Below are 20,120 nucleotides of genomic sequence, written 5' to 3'. Positions count from 1 at the left end.
CTAAGGGAATCAAGTGTGTAGGGTCCTGCTGGGATTCAAAGACGTAAGGAACGCGACTGTACCTTAATCGGCGTGAGACTTGGTTAGGGCTCAACTACATTCCATTCTGAAGTTAACTTGTAGTAGGCCAGTATCTGCAGCGGCTTAATACAATGTGGTGTTCAAAACTGGACTAGGTCCCTGGGTTTTTCTGCATTTGCGGTTTCCTTGTTAACAAAACTTCTGGTGTATGCTTTATTTCTTTTCCGCATTATATTTGTTTATATAATTGAAATATCACAGGTTGTACGTAGTTCAATCAATTGGTAAATCCAACCTTTGATTGTTGATATAAATTGATTGACACTTGAACATTGGTCTTTGGTGCCGTTCAATTTATTCTCATACCAATCAGTTCATGGATTTCATCATGTTGATTTGCTGATTGATTTGAGAAAGAGATATAACTCTTGAATATATTTCCTTGATTGAGTCTGACTGTCTAATTGATTCTCTTGGAATTAATATTGGAGTTAGTCCATACAGATTTTCGAACGAAATATTGGTTGTGGTTGTTAGACCCTCCCTCCTTTTCAAAATATATTATAAATCAGATATCGTAATTTGTCTTGTCATGTTAGACTAGGTGGTTATACTATCTTGAAGACCTAGTTAGTTTTCATGGCTTTTGTAACTTGCTATGCTATTGAGCTGTTTTTGCTCTGAAATCGAGCTAAACAATCTCGTGATACTCAAATATTCTCTCAGAATATTGTTTTATTCTAGTGCTAATCATTAGCACAATTTTCGATTTTTTTTGGAGCATTGTTCACCTTCTTTGGTATACCAAAAGTTAGATGATTAAAATAATTATATTTACTTACTCTCAGTCATGCACTTTATTGACTTATAGCTTACCACCATACATGTATTTAATACATGGAGAGACGTGTTTTTTTTAATCATTTTACCAGATATTACCCTTTCTTTTTCTTTTTCTTTTCGAAAAGAGGAATATCTTTTGGTAAGGATACTGGATTGTTGGTGGTCTAGGTGATATTTTCCCCACCTTTTGATTGCGTGACATGTGTATCCTTCACATCTCTTGGTCGCTGCCTCTTTTTGGAAATCAAAGAGTTTTTTTTGATGACATGTCTCATGACACGTATTCCCCGTTTGTCGTTACAGGTGTCATCAAGACATAGGATTAAGCTATGCAGATAGTGTACCGGTTTAGGTGGTCACGCCTTTTCACTTTCCCTTCTTCTTACCTTCCTACACGTTTTCATATACTCTTGTGACTATATTTTTCTATGTTCTTAAGGCTACTATTGTTATGTACACCCATGTCATTTTCTCGGGGCTAACCGGTGGTAGCCCATATGTCCAAAAGATCATCATAAGTTTATAAAATTCAGATGAGGAAAACTATAAATTAATGAATTTTGATAGACAAGAAACATTTCTACGAATTTCAGTTCTTGAATATAGCACTAAAATATTTTGACAATTGAGTATTAACGGAAACATTGGCAGAAACCCCAAAACAGTCAGTTTCGTTAGGCCACTTGATGAATATGACTTTTTATCTCTAATTATAAAATGATCGTTTTACCCCTGATATATAAAATTACTATTTTACCCCTAGTCTAAAAAATTGCCTAAAATAATTGTTTTACACTTTGTCAAAAATCCACCGTTAATATTAAGTCCCATGTTTAGTGCGGAACAATCATGTTCCTTAGTAAGCACTAGATGGTTAAACAGGAGCAAAATAAACAATTTAACTTAGTCGTTAAATTTTTACTAGAGGTCTTGTACGTAGTTGAATTGATTTGATACTCTTGGTGTAGTGATGTCGAGTAATCATCCAGGGAGAAATAACCGGTAAGGTAGGACTAGCAAGGTTGGAAAGTATCGTTTGAAGAGCATGGGCTGGTAAGGCAACGTTGCCATCATAACACTAAGATGAGTGTTTAGGCAATGATACCGTTAACACTAAGACGAGTCTTGAAGCAGTGATGTCTTCATAACACTAAGATGAGTGTTGAGGCAGTGGTGCTAATGATGTCGTTAACACTAAGATGAGTGTTGAGGCAGTGATGCTAATGATGTTGTTAACACTAAGATGAGTGTTGAGGGAGTGGTGCTACTGACACCAGACCACTAAAATGAGTGTTGAGGCAGTGGTGTCGTCATAACTCTTAGATGAGTGTTGAAGCAGTGGTGTTACTGACACCAAAACAATGACATGAGTGTTTGAGGCAGTGATGTCGTTAACACTAAGATGAGTGCAGTGGTGCTACTGCCGCCACCAGAGCACTAAGATGAGTGTTGAGGCAATAGTATCGTTAACACTAAGATAATTGTTGAGGCACTAATATTACTGCCGGTAGAACACTAGAGTTAAGATAATTAGAATCTGAGTATTGATATATAAAACAAGTTCAAGGAATTCAGAAGTGGAAGTTCTACGACTTGAAACAAGTTCAATATATTAATCAACAAGAGTCTAAATATTGATATATGGAACGAGTTTAAGGAATTCAGCTGTGTAATTATTGTAACTTAAAACAGGTTCATTGTTGCTCTATACTGGTGGACAAACATCCGGGAGCTATGGCATTCGTTTAGGAACAAGAATATGTTATGGATATGTATTTCGTATAGTCAGAGAACATCAAGAAAGGAATTGAAACTAGTGACATTCTGAGGACAATATAGCTTTACACTAGTGGTCAATCCATTTAGGAGTCGTCCAATTAACGTAGATTCAATATAGAGATGAATACTGAATTATACAGTACAATTTTATTTTATTTTGCGTTTGTGTCGTAATCTTTGGGACATCTTAGGGATTGGATCCAAAGTTTGTCTAATTTTGGGTTTGGGTCATTGACCCGTTAGTCAACTAGGTCTTCTGGTCCAGCTATTTTAATTTGTTATTGTTCTTCAATATCTCAACGTCTCCATCAAACTCCTCAGTTCCTAAACATTTTTTATCTTTTAAGACCTCAATATGTTGTAACTTTCTTATCATTACACTGAGATATTGGAATTTGGAAGTGTTTCTGTATCGGATATAAAGAGTTACAGAAAACGGTCAGCGAGTTATAACCCCAAAGGTGTCACTATCCATCCACAAAAAACCCATCAAAACAAAAGTAATACAAAAACCCCAAAAAACAAAAGTAACACAAAAACCCAAAGAACTTGATGAAACCAAGTTATTTTGGTTTCATCATAAAATTTGATGAAACCAATTTTGAAATTTGAGGTTTTTGTATCAATTTTTAAAAAATTGGCTTTTTTCTATCAATTTTGTTTAAGATGGAATTTTAACGGATCCCAACATTTGAATGGAGTTTTTGTACTCCAAGTTTAGTCACCTTGAATTTTTATGACTAAATCTGTACACAAAATTCCAACACATATAGCACCCTAATAACAATCGGTAACCCTAATTTTTGATTTGGTGTAGTGACTGGCACAGTTCAAGTGTAAGATATATAATGTGACAAAGGGACACGAATGGGGTTTGTAAATAATTCCCCATTACCCTTTTTCATACGCATGTATTACCACAGATTTCACAGAGAAAACATTCTATAAAATTTATGACATGAATAAATCGCCCCCCTCGTCCGGCCTGGTTATTAGAGCCATGATAGATAAGACACATCTCTTCATCTTTCTCTCTCATTCCTCACCCACTCATCCCCATTCATTCACGTCCATTCTAATATACCCAACTACCGAATTCTTATAAAGATGCTGTGATCATAATCTCACCATACAAACACCACTTGTTACTTGGATCAAAAACCACTCTTAGATCCGTACTCCTTCAACTTCAATTCACCCTCCTCTACCATCTTCCATTTTCTCATATCTTTCAATTGGTCCCCTCCTTTCTCCCTGACCCGACCAATCCCATCTCATCCTTTTGTAGTTTTCTGTATCTCTCTCCCTCCCTCTCCTTCTCTCTCTCGATATAAAATCTCACTTCTCTCCCTCTCTCTCTCTACTGTTCTTTTTTGCTATATGTATTGATCAATCTCTTCATCTTTATTTTTCTTTTGCAACATCAACTCCTTTATTTCTATAATATTACTGAACTAATTCTCTTGGATCTGGCGACGTATATATAACCTGCAAATTCAACACTGCTGCATCAAAAACATGTCACAACAGTCATCATCGTCATCATCATCACTTGATGTTCCATCTGGACATGTTTGTTATGTTCACTGCAACTTCTGCAACACCATCTTAGCGGTATACATACATATATCATCATCATATCACTGTTGCCATCTAGCTACTCCTTCAGCTCTCTCTTTCGCACTCAAAATACAAACACAGTACTCTCTTTGGCTTTTCATATGAAACCAACCTATTTGCCATAACCCAATCTTTAGATCTCACAGTTTTGGTTCATATTCTTTTATATTTTTTCATTAACGTACATATAGGTTGCACTTTTTTTTTTTTATTCTAATTAAGTAAGTAGTATATGAGTTTATGGTCGATCTTTTATTGAGCTGCTCTTGCGTACTAATAAATTCTAATTTGGATCTCACAATTAACCAAGTTTAGTTTCGTAGTGAAATAGTTAAAGCTTTCCATAAACACGTAGTCATTTCAGTTTCAAGATATTTATTTCTGTATGTGTTTATATCTGTTGAAGCTACATATTTTAATTGTTTAGCTTGATTTGATGATGTATATATACCTTCCATATGAATTGTTCAAGAAACAAAACCTAAATTTTTGAAGCATACTCTAAATCTGATGAACCAAAACTCTCCCCAGTTTCCTTCCATTTTTTTCGTTCTACATTTTTTATTTGGATATTGTATATGGTGCATCATATTTTTAGGGTTTTATAAAAGTAATTGGGTAAAATCATGAACTACTTTTTATCAGAACTCATTCTTCATAAAGGGTTAAGTCGGATCAAAACTGTGTTAGGAAACTAAATGATGCTAAGAGTATACATAAAATTATGCTGCAATTCAAGACTAGTTTTCATGCAAAGAGTTCATTAAGATATAAACCTAGCTAAGAATCAAGATCTGGCAGGCTGCTGCATTACAACTATAGGATTCTTCCTAGTACAACAACTAATAAGGTTAGATGCTAGCTAGTGTTAGGGTTTGAGACTATCAGGTTGATTGATTGATTGATCAGTCAACATGGAAACTTTTATATAGATCATCTTCCATAATACTGTTCATTGTTTCTTATTTTATATATAGAATAGATAGTATAATCTTATGTTGACTAAACTTCTCTTCCAATCTTATTATCCTTAATTACATATCAACTAGACTGATTTAGTTATACACTGTTATTTAATTAGGTAAGACTGTGTATGTACAGTTTGCATAAAGCTAAAAACAGGTTCAACCCTATTCCCTGGATATTGTCTTTAAGATCGTGGTGATGATACTGATGAGCACATATATACAATCCGTATCTTTTTCTTTCTCTTTTGAATTTAGCTTTCATCATAGCATGACCTCCCTTTGAAAGACCTTTTCTTTCCATTTTCTATATATCTCTGTCTAATAAATCTTCTTCAGTCTTCACTACTTAGCCCGCACTCAGAGGTGTGGTAATGGACTCCCTGGTTTATGTTCCAAGTCACGTCGTTTTCGACTCACTCACTCACTCTCTATTACTACAGTGTTTAAATGCCTCTTTTTTCTTTTTTTTGTTTGCTTTCTCACTCCCTTGTATTGTTAGTGTCAGTCATCAGTAAAGTCAGTGAAACACCGAAAGTGAATTCAAGTAGGAGGGGGAGAGAGAGAAGTAATTTGAATCATATATATATCATAATATATATATTGCTAGTTATTTTTATTTTTATTTTCTTGGCTTTTTTAAGTGGGGAAAGATCAAATAGTATTTGGGGAGCTTTGTACGTATTACTGATGAAGTTAATGATGAAGTTCTGGTGTTAGTATTTGGGGAGCTTTGTACGTATTACTGAAAGCCACAATCAACGTATAGTCTAACTTAGCCAACTAACTAGAGAATTCTAGTAACTTCATTTACTGATTTACATCTCTACACCTGTTAATGGATAGAAATCCTAATTCCTAAAGTTTCCATCAAGTACAATACAAAACCCAGCTTGTTTCTAACTTAAAACCTCATGCTCTTTCTCTTTCTTTCTTAATTTTTTTTTCCGGTGTGTGTTTCTCATTTTTGGGATGATGATGATGGTGCAGGTGAGTGTTCCCGGGACAAGTATGTTCAATGTTGTTACAGTGAGATGCGGACATTGTGCTAATCTACTCTCAGTCAACATGGGTTCTGTATCACAAACTCTTCCTTCTCCTCCTTCCATTAGTCATCATCAAGACCACAATAATCATCAATATCATCTTCTTCATCAGGTAATTATACGTTCACCTTATTTTATTTCTTATTCTTTCTAGCGTAAAATGGGGGAAAGAAAATAAAGGTATAAAAAAGATTAATTCCAGGAATGTTTGAAGAATTGTCTTGGAGACTTTTTAGGGAGATGAAAAAAGAAATGAAATGCTTCTAAAGATTTATTTCCTTCTTTTTTCTGATCGGTTAAATGCCCAAAGATGATAATCGGACAAAAACAGTAAACATGAATGTGACGTTTCCTCTTTTTTGGCTCGATCGATGTAGTTTACTGTGAATACTATAACATCCTGTTCCATTCTTTCACGGAACTTTCTCATCTTGATTTTTCAAGAATGTATTTGAACCATTCCTCCAGAATTCAAGTCTTGAGTAGGATCTTGAACTGCGTATGCCGTAGCTTCCCTTCATGGATTGCAGGGTCTATTAGTAGAACATACAGCTTTCTGCATGAGGAAAAAAATCTTTGAGGAAGGCAACTTCAGTGCATGTTAATTATGACACATTAAATTAGAAAAATGAGTTTGATTATTTATTTTTTTTCTGCTGGATATTACTTGATCAAATTGTTTAAAAAAACTGCAGAATTGGAATCTAAGTCATGACGATACAAGCAAAGAGTATGGGATGGCTTCTTACAAATGTAACAAGCCCTCTGTACAGAATGAAGAACCTCCTCCAAGAATGCTACCTATTCGCCGTAAGATTCTAGCTCCATAGGAAAAGGATAATTTGCTGATTTAGCTGCATTATAACATTTAACCACAATAAGTCTCTAAGAAGAGTCAGGAATAACCAAAATTTCTTATTAACCAGTAACAAGAAAATATAAAGTTATGTGCAACATGTACATATATATAACTCACAAGTTTATTCAGGATTGAATTAAATCACTATAATCATACACTTGACAAAATTCGGCCATATGGGTGACCACAATTCTAAATTCGACGTTGTGTGTGTACATAGATACATAATTGTAGAGGTATCTAGTACCTACTATATACATGAGAATGAATCCAGGAAAGAATAAAAAAATAAGCAACGACCCAAGAAGCAGATGATATGTGGTTATATATATGGATCCGTAATTACGGTATGCATGCATTTTGAATATATCTACATTGCTGACGAAGTTTGTATCTACATCATGAAATTATTAAGCAGCTCCGGAGAAGAGGCAACGTGTTCCTTCTGCGTATAACAGATTTATCAAGTAAGTGTTACTGATCTTGATAATGCCCATATATCTTGATACTAGACTTGTATGTAGAAACTATTGTTAGTCTAATCAAGGTTGTATTTATAATTGGTTCTTCTTGTGGCAGGGAGGAGATCCAAAGGATAAAGGCTAGTAACCCAGATATTACTCACAGAGAAGCTTTTAGTTCTGCTGCAAAGAATGTAAGTTAAAGGGATCATAGACTAGTTCAAAGGAAGTAACTAAGAGTTAATCATAATTTAAGTACTCATAAGAGTCAAAACAAGTCGATCATAATCGAAACTCATTTACAAACCCAAAAAGGACACTGGAAAACTATATGCGTTTAGTAAAATTACTACCGCTAAACATGCTAACTTCTTATACTTAATATATGTAGGAGTAATATTCTATGTTCTCATACAACCTTTAGTAATAAAAGAATTAAGTGCTATCATGCTCTCTGGACCGTCTGAGATACTCTTGTTAAGTTAGCTTCCAAGCTTCATCTAATATAAGAAAACTTTATTGGAAACTTGTAATTCTGCAGAAGACCAGAGAACAAATATTCTGCATAATATTTAGCCAGAGATGTAGCAGAAAGTTAGATCTTAGTGGGGCACGCATCATTGCACAAAATAATGTAATACATGACGACTGAACTTAACTACTGGTTCCAGCAGTATATGGTTTGGGGTCATGATTATAATGGTCGTAATGGATGGCTAATCAAACTCATCTTTAGCAGTTCTTACTTCTAAGTATAAGGAAGGCTATCTAATGAAAAGGATCTGATTGGTGTTAGTTAATTAGAGAGAAACTTACTACAATCATGTCGTTGTTATTATAAGTCATTGACTTTGTAAATTTTCTTTTGCAGTGGGCACATTTTCCTCACATTCATTTCGGGCTAACAGTTGATTCCAATAAACAAGCGGCTAAAGTTGATGATGCTTTTATTGCTGGAGATCAAGGAACACAAAAGACTCAACAATTTTACTAAGAAACAAAACCCAAATATAAGCTAGTATTATTTCCAATTTTACATTTAATTTCTGAAGAATTCCAGAGACCTAAGGACTACGAAACCTCCTTAACTATGAGTTCAAAACATATTTTAGGTCTTGCAATGTCGGTCGATTCTCTTATTTATGAGTGATTTATGTGTAAAGATTATTATATAATATAATGATATGAACTTGTTTTCACGACACCCCAAGAGTACCAAGCTATCCCTTATCAAAAAAACATACTTTTCTATCGATTTTCTATCCAATACGTGGGTTGTTATATTATTGGGAGCATTGTCAAGAATAGATAATTCAGTATTCTGTTTCATGACTTTAATAATTTGAACAGGTTGTGACAAATCAGTCATATTATTGCTAATTTCTCTCTGTAGTTTCTATCCTGGTTCAGACAACAGTAAAAAGTATGATTAATTATACCCTTGAAAGGCTGAAGCAGAAAATGTACTACTACTACTAGCATTATGTATATGTACCAGATGTACTCAGTGTATCATTTCTAGCCCAAGTTGTGTCAAATCTCTGTAGACCTAGAAGAGTCTCATTCCAGAACTAGCTAAGTACTACCTACAAGTCTATTCAAATACTATTTATATAATGTAGAACTAGAATCCAAGTCCTCGCCACTGTAAAGCCTAATAAGAATATGCATGCAAGGTTACAGACATAATATAATCGGGCCATTCTAAAACACCTGTCTTATTAATTTCATAAATATTTCCTCTTAACCTACTTTGAAGCTTGATCGTATCAGTATTATTTACTCTATGAGACAAATAACAAGGGAGAGAGAAATAAAAGGGATTTTGCTTGCACATTTTGCTGCATGCAAGGGAGTCATTCGTGCACAGAAAGCAATATTATTGTCTTTCACTAACTTTATTAACATATTGATTAGTGATATCTGTGTTGGTTGTCACTTGTCAGCTAACTATATGCTTATCTAGTTGGGGTTTTAAAACTTTGATGCAACTGTATCATATCATCTGTCATATTTCTCAATCTGCATCAGTGGTCCAACCTTGTAACAAATGAAAATCTGACTAATTGAATTTGTTTTCTTTTTTCATTGCACTCACACAATACGTTCATTCTTGCGAAGTAAATCATATACAACGGGTTGAGATGGAATCTAACTCCGGTATTTACCCAAGAGGAAAAACATATAATACGTCGTGGAGGTGTCTCGTATATCATATGCACCAAAAAAAATAGAACCCATTTAATTAGAACAGAGATCATTAGATGAAGATACGAAAATAAGGGAAAATTGGGAATATATCCCATTTTCACTAATTTGTTTGGGTATCTATCATCTATCCCGGAAAAAATTAAGAAATCTATTCTGCAGAGAGAAACATACCGTTAAGTGACTATTATCTGACATGTGTGAGCTTACACCTGCGCAGCAGTGACATTTTTACCCTCCACGTTTAGATTAATGGGAAGTAGTAATCCAGTTTCGCTCTTATATGCGTGAGTTTGCTTGCAAGCGTATACATGAAACGGTTAAAGTATGAATAGGTGACTGGGATTGCGTTCTTAGCAACAAAATTAGGAAAGAAGGTTGAGGTAGGGTTGGTTTGTTGTTCTTTGAGAGAAGGGATGGTTTCTGAAGGATTGGAAATGGAAGGGTTCTTATCGTAAAATTGCTGGATGAACCGGGGAAGTTGGATTTTTAGCTTAAAGTTGATTAGGTTATTAGCGTAGAGTTGCTCTTCCGGAATTGAAGTTAATGATGTACGAGTCTGGAACTGATCTTATGCGTTGAATGCTTCTAAAATGTTTGAAAAAATGCCTTAAAGATTTCACTTTGATTGAGGGGGGAAAGAAGAAGTAAATCTATTTGCTGGGGTCACCTAATTCCAATTGCTACGGACCAACAGGCTCCTTGTCTCTCCCTCTCCATGTTTGTTCATCTACTGGATTGCATCTTTTTCAATTTTGATACGACCAATGTCTTATGATGACCTTGTTATTAGTATTGCGCAGGGTAATTCACAGTGTCGCTCTTATGAACGTTGAGGATAAAAATGTCACTGATAGGCACATGTAATTCCACACATGTGGAATATTAACCATTTAACGGTTTGTTTCTTTCTCCGGGATAAATTTCTTAATTTTTACCGTTATGGGATACATCCCCAAACAAATTAGTGAAAACGGGACATATTCCTAATTTTCCCCTAATTAAGCTCAATCTTCATTCTGTGAAACGGAAAGAGATTGTTTTCGATTAGTTCATTTGGTTATACCATTTAAGTCGAGGAACACTTGCACGGTAAAAAAATAAAAATGCAGTGCTTCCCATTTTATTTTATTTTATTTATCGAAGAACAACGATCCGATCCAGCTTTTACTATGGGAAAGTTATACATCTACAACTAGGGTTTTACGACTCTTTGCTAAATATCGTAAAAAGTCTTATGTTTTACAACTGATTTCAAAGGAAGAGTTGTCGTATGTCATCACTACCAACCTTAGGACCTACTATGGGTTAGTGTAACTCATCAACCATCCTTACAGTTCACAAGTGTGCTTTTTTTTTCTTTTATGAAAATGAGGTTGGGAGATTTGATCTTCAGCCTCGTGCATGCAAGTCCACACTACTAACCATGTCTACACTATCACAAATTATGTCAGGTTTGTGGTTCTTTAATATACTGACTTTATGACAACCTATGAAAACATATATAAGAGTTGCAAAACAAAATATGATGTTCAAAAATAATGCTCAGGTGACTGATCATCGCAAACAGCGCGAAGCCTTCTCTTATTACAATCACATACGGGTCCAAGGGCATAGCTTAGTGGTATCCATAAACTCCAGTAGGAGGAAGTCAGGGGTTCAATCCCCACCATAGAGGTTTGTATCTAAATTAGTTGTATAGAGGGGTTTGGCAGGGTTGGGTTTGGGAATGGGGTCAGTCCAACTAGCTGAATTTGGGTAGGGGCCTGGGTCCGGCTTTAGCCTAGCAAAAGAAAAACAAAAAAACAATCACATACATTCTACAATGACGATGCATATCATTTCATATATATCAGTTGAAGAAAGCATGGGCTAAAACCTCGGTTGCACTTTTGAGCATTGGCATCGCATAAGACAAGTACTTCTCAAACTGCTCCAGTGCCCTGCATATATCTCCAACCACACCAACTATGATGGTACACGCCTTGTTGGAGAATTGCTCGGTTGAACCCACCAAGCGTTGGTATTTCAAGTTTGGTTGTCATATTTTAGTGAATCAAAACTCATGTTAAGAGTCGCTTGATTATGTACTAGAGTCAACTTCGTATAGGTTAGCTTGAAAGTATTAGGATATGAGACATTACAAGTATTGCGAAGTCTTGAAGATGTGAAGAAGCAAGGAGCTACAACGACAACAATCATCCTTCCACTTGAGGTTAGTGAAATTTGACTTGAACTGTTTCATTCCCTAACGTATCTTTCAAGTCGTTCATATTGAAAACATAACTGCGAAGCATATTTGAACTCTAGATAGACATAGTATTAAGGAATACAATACGAGGTTTATTGCTTAACCATTAAACTTTGTAGATAAGACATCGCCATAATCATTTGAATGCTATTGTGATTATGTATGGGTATAAGGTGAGATTTCATCCTAGGGAACAATGTTTACATATGTTCTAAGGAAGTAAGTTCATAAATTTGTTTGTGGACCGAAAAGGAAATTGCCAGGTGTTATTGGTTTTGTTATTCATTGCATATCTTATGAACAACCAATATGTGTGATAGAATATAACCGCTCACAACTTGTTGTGTTCTTGGTAGAACTATTCACAAAGGCCTGACTTATGTATTTCTATAACTTTTATTAGTAAAACCGATCTTAAGTAATCACCTGTGGTATGATCAGATTTTGTATGTATGACCAATTAAAAGGAAAGGGGGAACCGATCCTATGGACATGTGCAACACATTTTTAGGCAAAGGGGAACCGATCCTATGGACGTGTGCAACACATATAAGTTAGATACCATATATATATGTGGGGAACACGATCCTAGTACCTAGTCAACCGAATTTTTGGAAAGCTAGGGTGACTATGCACAGTACTCACATGGAGGTAGAACCGAAACTTGTTTTTGTAGAACCGTAAACCCATGATTGTGATTGAATGATGGTTTGATCAATCACATAGTTCTTGAAATTTAGACGAACCAATTCTAAACTTGTTTGGAAGTGTGGCAAATCGGTTTCAAAGTTGTAAGTGTGAGAGAGAACTTACAAAGTTAAGATGTCGACAAACTTTGAACACGTGCTGTGAATGTTTATTTCTTTAATTATTCAAATATATTCCTTAATGGCTAAGGGAAGAGAATCTCAGGATCGAAACATAAGTAAGTTAAGAATCTTTTAATTAAGGTTATTAATTTCATTTTGTAGGGAAAATACAGAATTAGTAATGTGCATTTACTAATTAGATTTTTCGAGAGATTTCGATCGTTATTTTTGGACAGAGCATTTCCGGGAATTATCAAAACCGAATATGTGCTTTTATGAATATCTTGAGAATATTTTCGGTTTTGGAAATTCCTTGGTGTCCGAAATTCCTTGTCTATAAATACTCGAAGTTTGCCTTTCTAGCAAATTAATCCTTCGTAACAACATATTTACTCTTTTGTTGTTGTTACTGGTGTAGCCGCCTATTCAGATAGGAGAGTAACCTAATTAGGCGAAATCTCTTACAACCGCTCAGTTTAAAGTCTTCTTTGGTATTGAGAAGCTCTAGCGCGACCCGTGTGTGTGAAACTAGATAATAGTGGTTTATCTTTTGTTTTCGATTGATTTGATTGACTAACGGTGGTTGAAATCTGATTGCACCTAGTTTGTTTATTCTTGAGAATCTTATTTTCTGATATAAGATTCACTCAAACTAGTTCACAGCTTCGACAGGGATATTTAGACTGTTGTTAGTTCTAAAGACAATCTTGTGATAATCTATTGTTAACAGACTCCGTTCTGTGTGTGATTGATCACAAGAGATTAAAGTGATTGTGTGCAGGTTTTTATTGAAGATTTAAGAAGATTTGAAGACAAAGAAGATATTGAAGATCTGACTTGGATTTTATAATCTTTGGTGTGCACGATACTTGTTTCGGTAAAAGAGGATCCAATTGATAATCGGTTTATCCTTGTGGTAGATTGGATTGATTAATTGAGTAGATCGGCATCAACACGATTTTTCGGATTAAAGGTGTTGTTGGCTTAATCTTAATCGATTACCTTTGGGTGATTGAATATAAGATAGATCTAAGGACCTGACGAAAAAGTTTATGTTGAGATAAACGGAAGAGCCTTTGTCCGACTCATATCACTTGGTTGAATAGAGTTGATACCAAACAGATTTGTTGTTCCTTTACTGTTTGGAATACGAACCAAAGGAATTGTTCCAAGTACGTGACTTATTTATAAGTTGGAGGCGTGGGAATACAGAAGGAACTAGGTGAACTATAGGGTTAGTTACTTGGTTTCAACTATATGAAGTTAGTGTAATTTTGTGCAGCGGCTTAATCCTGAGAGTATTCAATTCTGGACTAGGTCCCGGGGTTTTTCTGCATTTGCGGTTTCCTCGTTAACAAAATGTTGTTGTGTCATTTACTTTTATATTCCGCATTATAATTGTTTTATTATAATTAAAGTAAATTACACAAACGTTACTTCCTATTTACTTGATAAGCAATCCTATTGTGTTTGGTTAAGTCCGAATCTTTGTATCAAGTAAACATACTTCGTTGTTGTATTGTCTCGATCTCGTATCCATAAACGATCAAACGAAGTGTGAACCGATTAGTTGTATTGTCTCGACTCAGTCCATAGACAATCACTTTCGGAGAAAGGACTTATAGGTAGGAAATTTTTTAGCTTGAGGTATATTTGGGTACCCTCGCCTTTTCAATTGGTATCAGAGCGGGCAAACACGAAAAGATCTAACAATATGTGTTTGGTGCGATCCAACCTATAAGATTTTGAATTCATGTTCGATTCAACTAAAGTTTTAATATCCTTAGTAGATCTTTTACAAGATTCAGATAAATATTCTTCAGATCTTGTCAAGATTTTAGATAAAGAAATTAAACAAAACCATTTACTTTCTGATGAAATCAGTAATATCATGAGTGATAAAAAGACTGGTAAAAACTATAGATGACTCCAAGGACTCTCTAAATTGTACAATTTCGACATCTAGATGTTGCAAACAGACTAAGAAAAACCAGTCCAGGATTTCCTTCAAGAAGAATGGAGCCATTTATATCAGAAAATTTGTTTTGCAAAACTTATGATCAATCGTGTTATGAATCTTTATAAGATCGTAACAATCCTTCCTAAACCTGGTGAACAATGTTTGGGATCCTTTGCATTAAAAACAACTTCACCATTCCACTGGTTTCTAGATAGTGGTTGTAGTAGACATATGACAGGTGATCTCTCTTGGTTCACAAGAACGGAAGACTATAAGGGAGGATCTGTAACATTCGGAGATGGAAGCAGTTGTCTTATTAGCAAGAGAGGTACTATCAAACTTCCTGGTATTCCTGAAATTCATGATGTTGTTTATGTTAAAGGAATGAAAGCAAATCTTCTTTCTGTAAGTCAAACCTGTGACAAAGGTAACAAAGTAATCTTCAATAGAAAAGGTTTTAATATTGAAGACCAGTCCGGGAAAATAATTTTTCGAGGACGTAGAAGTATGAATAATTGTTACCTTCTTGATATACAGTCCAATCTGTATTGTAACTTGTCTAAGGTTGAGTCAATCCATTTGTGGCATGAACGGTTTGGTCACATCAACTACCGTATGCTAGGAAATCTCATTAATCGTGAACTTGTCAAAGGTGTTCCAAAATCAACACTAAAGTAGAAGGTGTTTGTGGAGCATTCCAAAAGGGTAAGCAAGGAAAAATTCCACAAAAATCTTCTCGAGACATAGCCACTCGTGCTCCTCTCGATCTTATTCATATGGATCTGTTTAGTCCAATCCAACAAGCTTCCGTTGGAGGTAATAAGTATGCTTAATAATGGTAGATGACTATGCTCGGTTCACATGGGTTGATTTTCTAAAGAACATGAATGACACTCTTTGAGGAATTCAAGATTATTGTGAACAGCATACGAAATGAACAAGGCCGCAAGCTTAAAAGGATAAGAAGTGATCGTGGTACAGAGTTCAAAGATACGAAAGTATATGAATACTTTAATGAACTTGGGATTACCCAACAATTCTCTGCTCCTATTACACCTCAATCGAATGGTGTAGCCGAGAGAAAGAATAGAAATATTCAAGAAATGGCAAGAGTAATGCTTCACAAAAAAAACCTACCACTAAATTTCCGGGGGGAAGCTGTTTTTACAGCCTGTTATCTCATAAACAGAGTTTACCTAAGATCCAAAACTCTAAATACTCTGTATGAACTATGGTATGGAAGAAAACCCAATCTGAGCTACTTAAGGGTTTTCAGAAGCAAATGCTATATTCTCAAGGATAGAGAACATAGAGGAAAATTTGATTCCAAAAGTGATGAATTGGTTATGCTTCTGATAGTCGTGCCTTCCGAGTATACAATATCAGGACCAAAGTCATGATGGAATCAATTAATGTTGTTATCGATGACATTAGTGACTTTAGTCAAGAAAACCACACTGCAACAGAGAATCCTCCCTCTGAAAATGTTATTGAAGAAAAACAGACTGTAGAAGAACCATCTGTGGTCCCTTTTATTAGTGACACTGATGATAAAGATGATAATGAAAGTATTATTGAACAACCTAATGATACTGAATATATGGTTCGAAAACCTTCTAAGTGGGTACATCAAAGACACTCTACTGAAGACATTATTGGAGATGCCAATGCAAGGGTTATGACTCGAAGATAACTTCAGAATGTATGCCACTATTCATGTTTTCTATCTTCAATAGAACCAAATAATATTGAGGAAGCACTCAGTGAACCTGCTTGGATTAACTCTATGCATGAGTAACTCAATCAGTTTAAAAGGAAAGAAGTATGAGAATTTGTTCCAAAGCTAGCAGGAGTCAACATTGTTGGAACAAAGTGGATTTACAAAAAAAAAAAAATCAGAAGAATTCGGAACAATTGTCAGAAACAAAGCCAGACTTGTTTCTCAAGGATATTCTCAAATTCAAGGTATTGATTTTGATGAAACTTTTTCTCTTGTTGCTCGTTTAGAATCTATTAGACTTTTACTTGCTTATGCCTGTTATCTTAAGATAAAATTGTTCCAAATGGATATCAAATCTGCATTTTTAAATGGGGATTTAAAAGAAGAAGTTTTCGTAGCTCAACCAAAAGGGTTTGAAGACCCATCGTTCCCAGATCATGTCTTTAAACTTAAGAAGGCCTTGTATGGCCTAAAGCAAGCTCCACGAGCTTGGTATGACAAATTGACATCCTTCTTACTTCAAAAAGGGTTCTCTAGAAGTGGTGCTGTTAAAACTCTTTTTACCCAGTGGTGTGGTAACCATGTCCTTATAGCACAAATATATGTAGACGATATCATATATGGATCCACCTCAAAAACTCTAACAAATGAATTCTTAAATCTTATAAGTGGAGAATTTGAAATGAGTAATGTCGGAGAATTGTCATATTTTCTTGGTTTACAAATAAAGCAACAAAAAAGACAATATTCTTCTTTCTCGAGAAAAATATGCAAGGAATCTTGTTGAGAAATTCGAACTAAACAAGTCAACTCCTACGACAACTCTAATGCCAACTACTGGAAAACTTCAATCCAATCCAAGAGAAAAATATGTTGATCAGAAACTATATAGATCCATGATCGGAAGCTTGTTGTACTTAACTGCAACAAGGCCAGACATTTCTTTCAGTGTGGGATGTTGTGCCAGATTTCAAGAGGATCCTAAAGAATCACACCTTAAAGCTGTAAAACGTATCATAAGATATGTTAGTGGTACTGTAGATTATGGTCTATCATACTCTATGGATACAAACAATAGTATTGTTGCCTACTCGGATGCTGATTGGGCAGGTTGTGTAGAAGATCGAAAAAGCACCTCAGGTGGTTGCTTCTATCTTGGTCAAAATCTTGTTTCTTGGCACAGCAAGCAACAGAATTCGCAGTATTTATCAACCTGTGAAGCATAATACATTGTTGCTGGTACATGTTGTACCCAACTATTATGGATGAAACAGATGCTGATCGACTATGGAATAAATATTCCTACTATGAACATCCTTTTTGATAACTCAAGTGTTATTCGCCTGACTGAGAATCCAGTTGAACATTTTCGTACTAAACACATAGACATTATATATCTCTTTATTAGAGAATTGTATGAGAATGATGTTATCAAATTATAGTATGTTCCATCTGAGCGTCAACTAGCTGGTATTCTTACTAAACCCTTAGATAGAGCAACCTTTGAAAATATAAGGAAATCCATAGGAATTATCAAGGTACATTAGTACCGTGTGAACCCTTATGGTTTGGGTGACTTTTTGATTTAGCGGGATTAAGTTCTAGCCCTAGTAGGTAGGCTTTATCAAAGGATCATGAGGGGTTCTGATAGAAAATAATATGTGAAACAGTCACAATATGTTGAATCGGTTTTTGTTTAGCATCAAAGCATACGTGTTTCGACGGTTTTCAACTTTTGCTTGCAATTGTAAAAACCGGTTTTCAACCTTTCTCTGGTAAAGGTTGAGGTGTGTTGTTATTCTTTTGTTTATGCATAAGGATGACAACGTGGTGATATTTCGATATCAATTCTCCCTGGACGAAGATGCTATCATATTGGAGAAGTGGATGCGAAATTTGAGGTAACAATCTTGTTAGTTAATTGTTTTCCTGTTTAAGAAAATCATGAGTTTATATTATATATATATATATTTGTTACTTTTTGTTGATGGTGGATTTTAGTTCAGGGCTAAAATTATAAAACCAAAAATAATGTGCTGACATCCTGCAAAGGGTAAAGCCATTTGATAAGCGATGAGCGCAGAAAACCTCTCGCTTTATTTATTTGAAGCAATTCAATAAATATACAAAATTCACCCAGAATGGTGCATGTAGCAACAATCCCAAATATTCTGTGTATTTATAACATTATTAATTAATGCATGAGTTTCCTTGTATTTCCTGTGCTGTTCTCAGCAGGACTCTCATTATTGTGCGGCATGACGACTGAGTTTTTACTCTCAGCAGAGTAACACGAATCTCCAAGTGTCAATAGTGAGGTATGCATGAAATACCCGCAGGCCATACCATTCTCTAACCAAGAGGACCCAGTGTCGGTGCGCTTATATTAGCCTGATCGAGCATGTTTAATTCCCTAAGGGAAATTTGGACTGTCCATGTCAGTCTCAGAAACGATCGCGGCCACGCAAGTTGGCCGCGTAATTTAACTAGCCTAGACGAAACCTAAATGGAGCAGGCAATCACCGTGCTGTTCACCGGCGGGCCTGCCTACGCCCTAGCCAGTCGAACACCATGTTATACCCCTAACGCCTGTCAAACGTCGATCCCAAAGAGGGATGGCCGCGTTGCTTTCGGGAAGGCTCAAACGAGCAAGACCGCTCAAAGCAGTCTTAAAATCATCATGATCGTCCAACTTCACCAGCCTGGTTGGACGGATTAGATCATCCCACGATTGATCAGTGAAGCGCTAATGCACACATTAGCGGGCCCACTCCTCACCCACCTAATTGGTTTTCTCACGACCTAGCCCTAGAGCAATGAACGCTTGCTCGGAGTATGGCTGACGTGATGCTTAAAGGGTCACGGAAATCCCACTAGCGTCTTAAATCGATCACAACCATCCAACTTCACCAGCATGTTTCGATGGCTTAGATCACGCCTAGGACCATCGGGCAGGAACACATAAGTTCACCATCGGCCCAACATGGACCCCGCACGGTCGGTCTCCCCAAAGGAGGAGCATAGCCTGCCAAACCGTTTGGCAAAAGTTGCGCACGCGTGACTGATCCAAAACCCTAATTAGGGCTTGTGGCATTACATATATGTCGCAGTTTGATCATGACCATCCATCTTCGCCCGCTCGGATAGAAGGTATAGATATAGATTAAGGAGGTCCGGAGAGCATCAACATGATCACCGTGGTCCCACCTGCTCATGTAACCGTTCGGCCAAGGTGGACCATGGCCAGGCGCCTCGAAACGCGCGCTCAAAGATGGCATGCCGTGGCCCCCTAAAATCCTTTGCAGCAAAATATTTCTGTCGCAAATCGATCACGACCACTCACCTTTGCTAGACAAATTGAGTGGCCTAGATCGCACCTCCGCGAGACAGAGTGGCATGGACTTGTACACCGGCAAACCGTCTACACGCATGCCCAGTCGGTCCCACTAAAAACTTTGTCCATGCTTGATTTCGGTCAAACTAAAGAGTGATGCTTGCGCACCTCTTTAAAACCCTAAAATCCATCAACGGTCGCAAACATGTGTCGCAGATCATCTCGTTCGTCCAACTTTGCCAGC

The 20,120-nt window shown here is 36.1% G+C and overlaps 1 protein-coding gene across 2 annotated transcripts; it reads left to right on the top strand.

Moving 5' to 3' along the window:
• Positions 1-3,776: 3,776 nt before the first annotated feature.
• On the top strand, positions 3,777-8,798 carry LOC113275554 (putative axial regulator YABBY 2). 2 transcript variants are annotated; one of them, XM_026525084.1, is made up of 6 exons: positions 3,777-4,257; positions 6,219-6,386; positions 6,970-7,084; positions 7,549-7,600; positions 7,713-7,788; positions 8,466-8,798. In XM_026525084.1, exons 1-6 carry the CDS (start codon positions 4,162-4,164, stop codon positions 8,586-8,588), a joined length of 630 nt encoding a protein of 209 aa, XP_026380869.1. In that variant the 5' UTR covers positions 3,777-4,161; the 3' UTR covers positions 8,589-8,798. The 2 variants fall into 2 exon arrangements, with proteins under 2 accessions (XP_026380869.1, XP_026380870.1); XM_026525085.1 differs by having other exon boundaries at positions 3,781-4,257; positions 7,552-7,600.
• The last annotated feature ends 11,322 nt before the right edge of the window (positions 8,799-20,120 follow it).

This window comes from Papaver somniferum, chromosome 4 (genome assembly GCF_003573695.1).
Source record: "Papaver somniferum cultivar HN1 chromosome 4, ASM357369v1, whole genome shotgun sequence".
In the NCBI taxonomy this organism is placed as follows: Eukaryota; Viridiplantae; Streptophyta; class Magnoliopsida; order Ranunculales; family Papaveraceae; genus Papaver; species Papaver somniferum.
The sequence above is the reverse complement of the archived record's forward strand: the minus strand, read 5'-3'. Positions and strand labels throughout refer to the sequence as shown.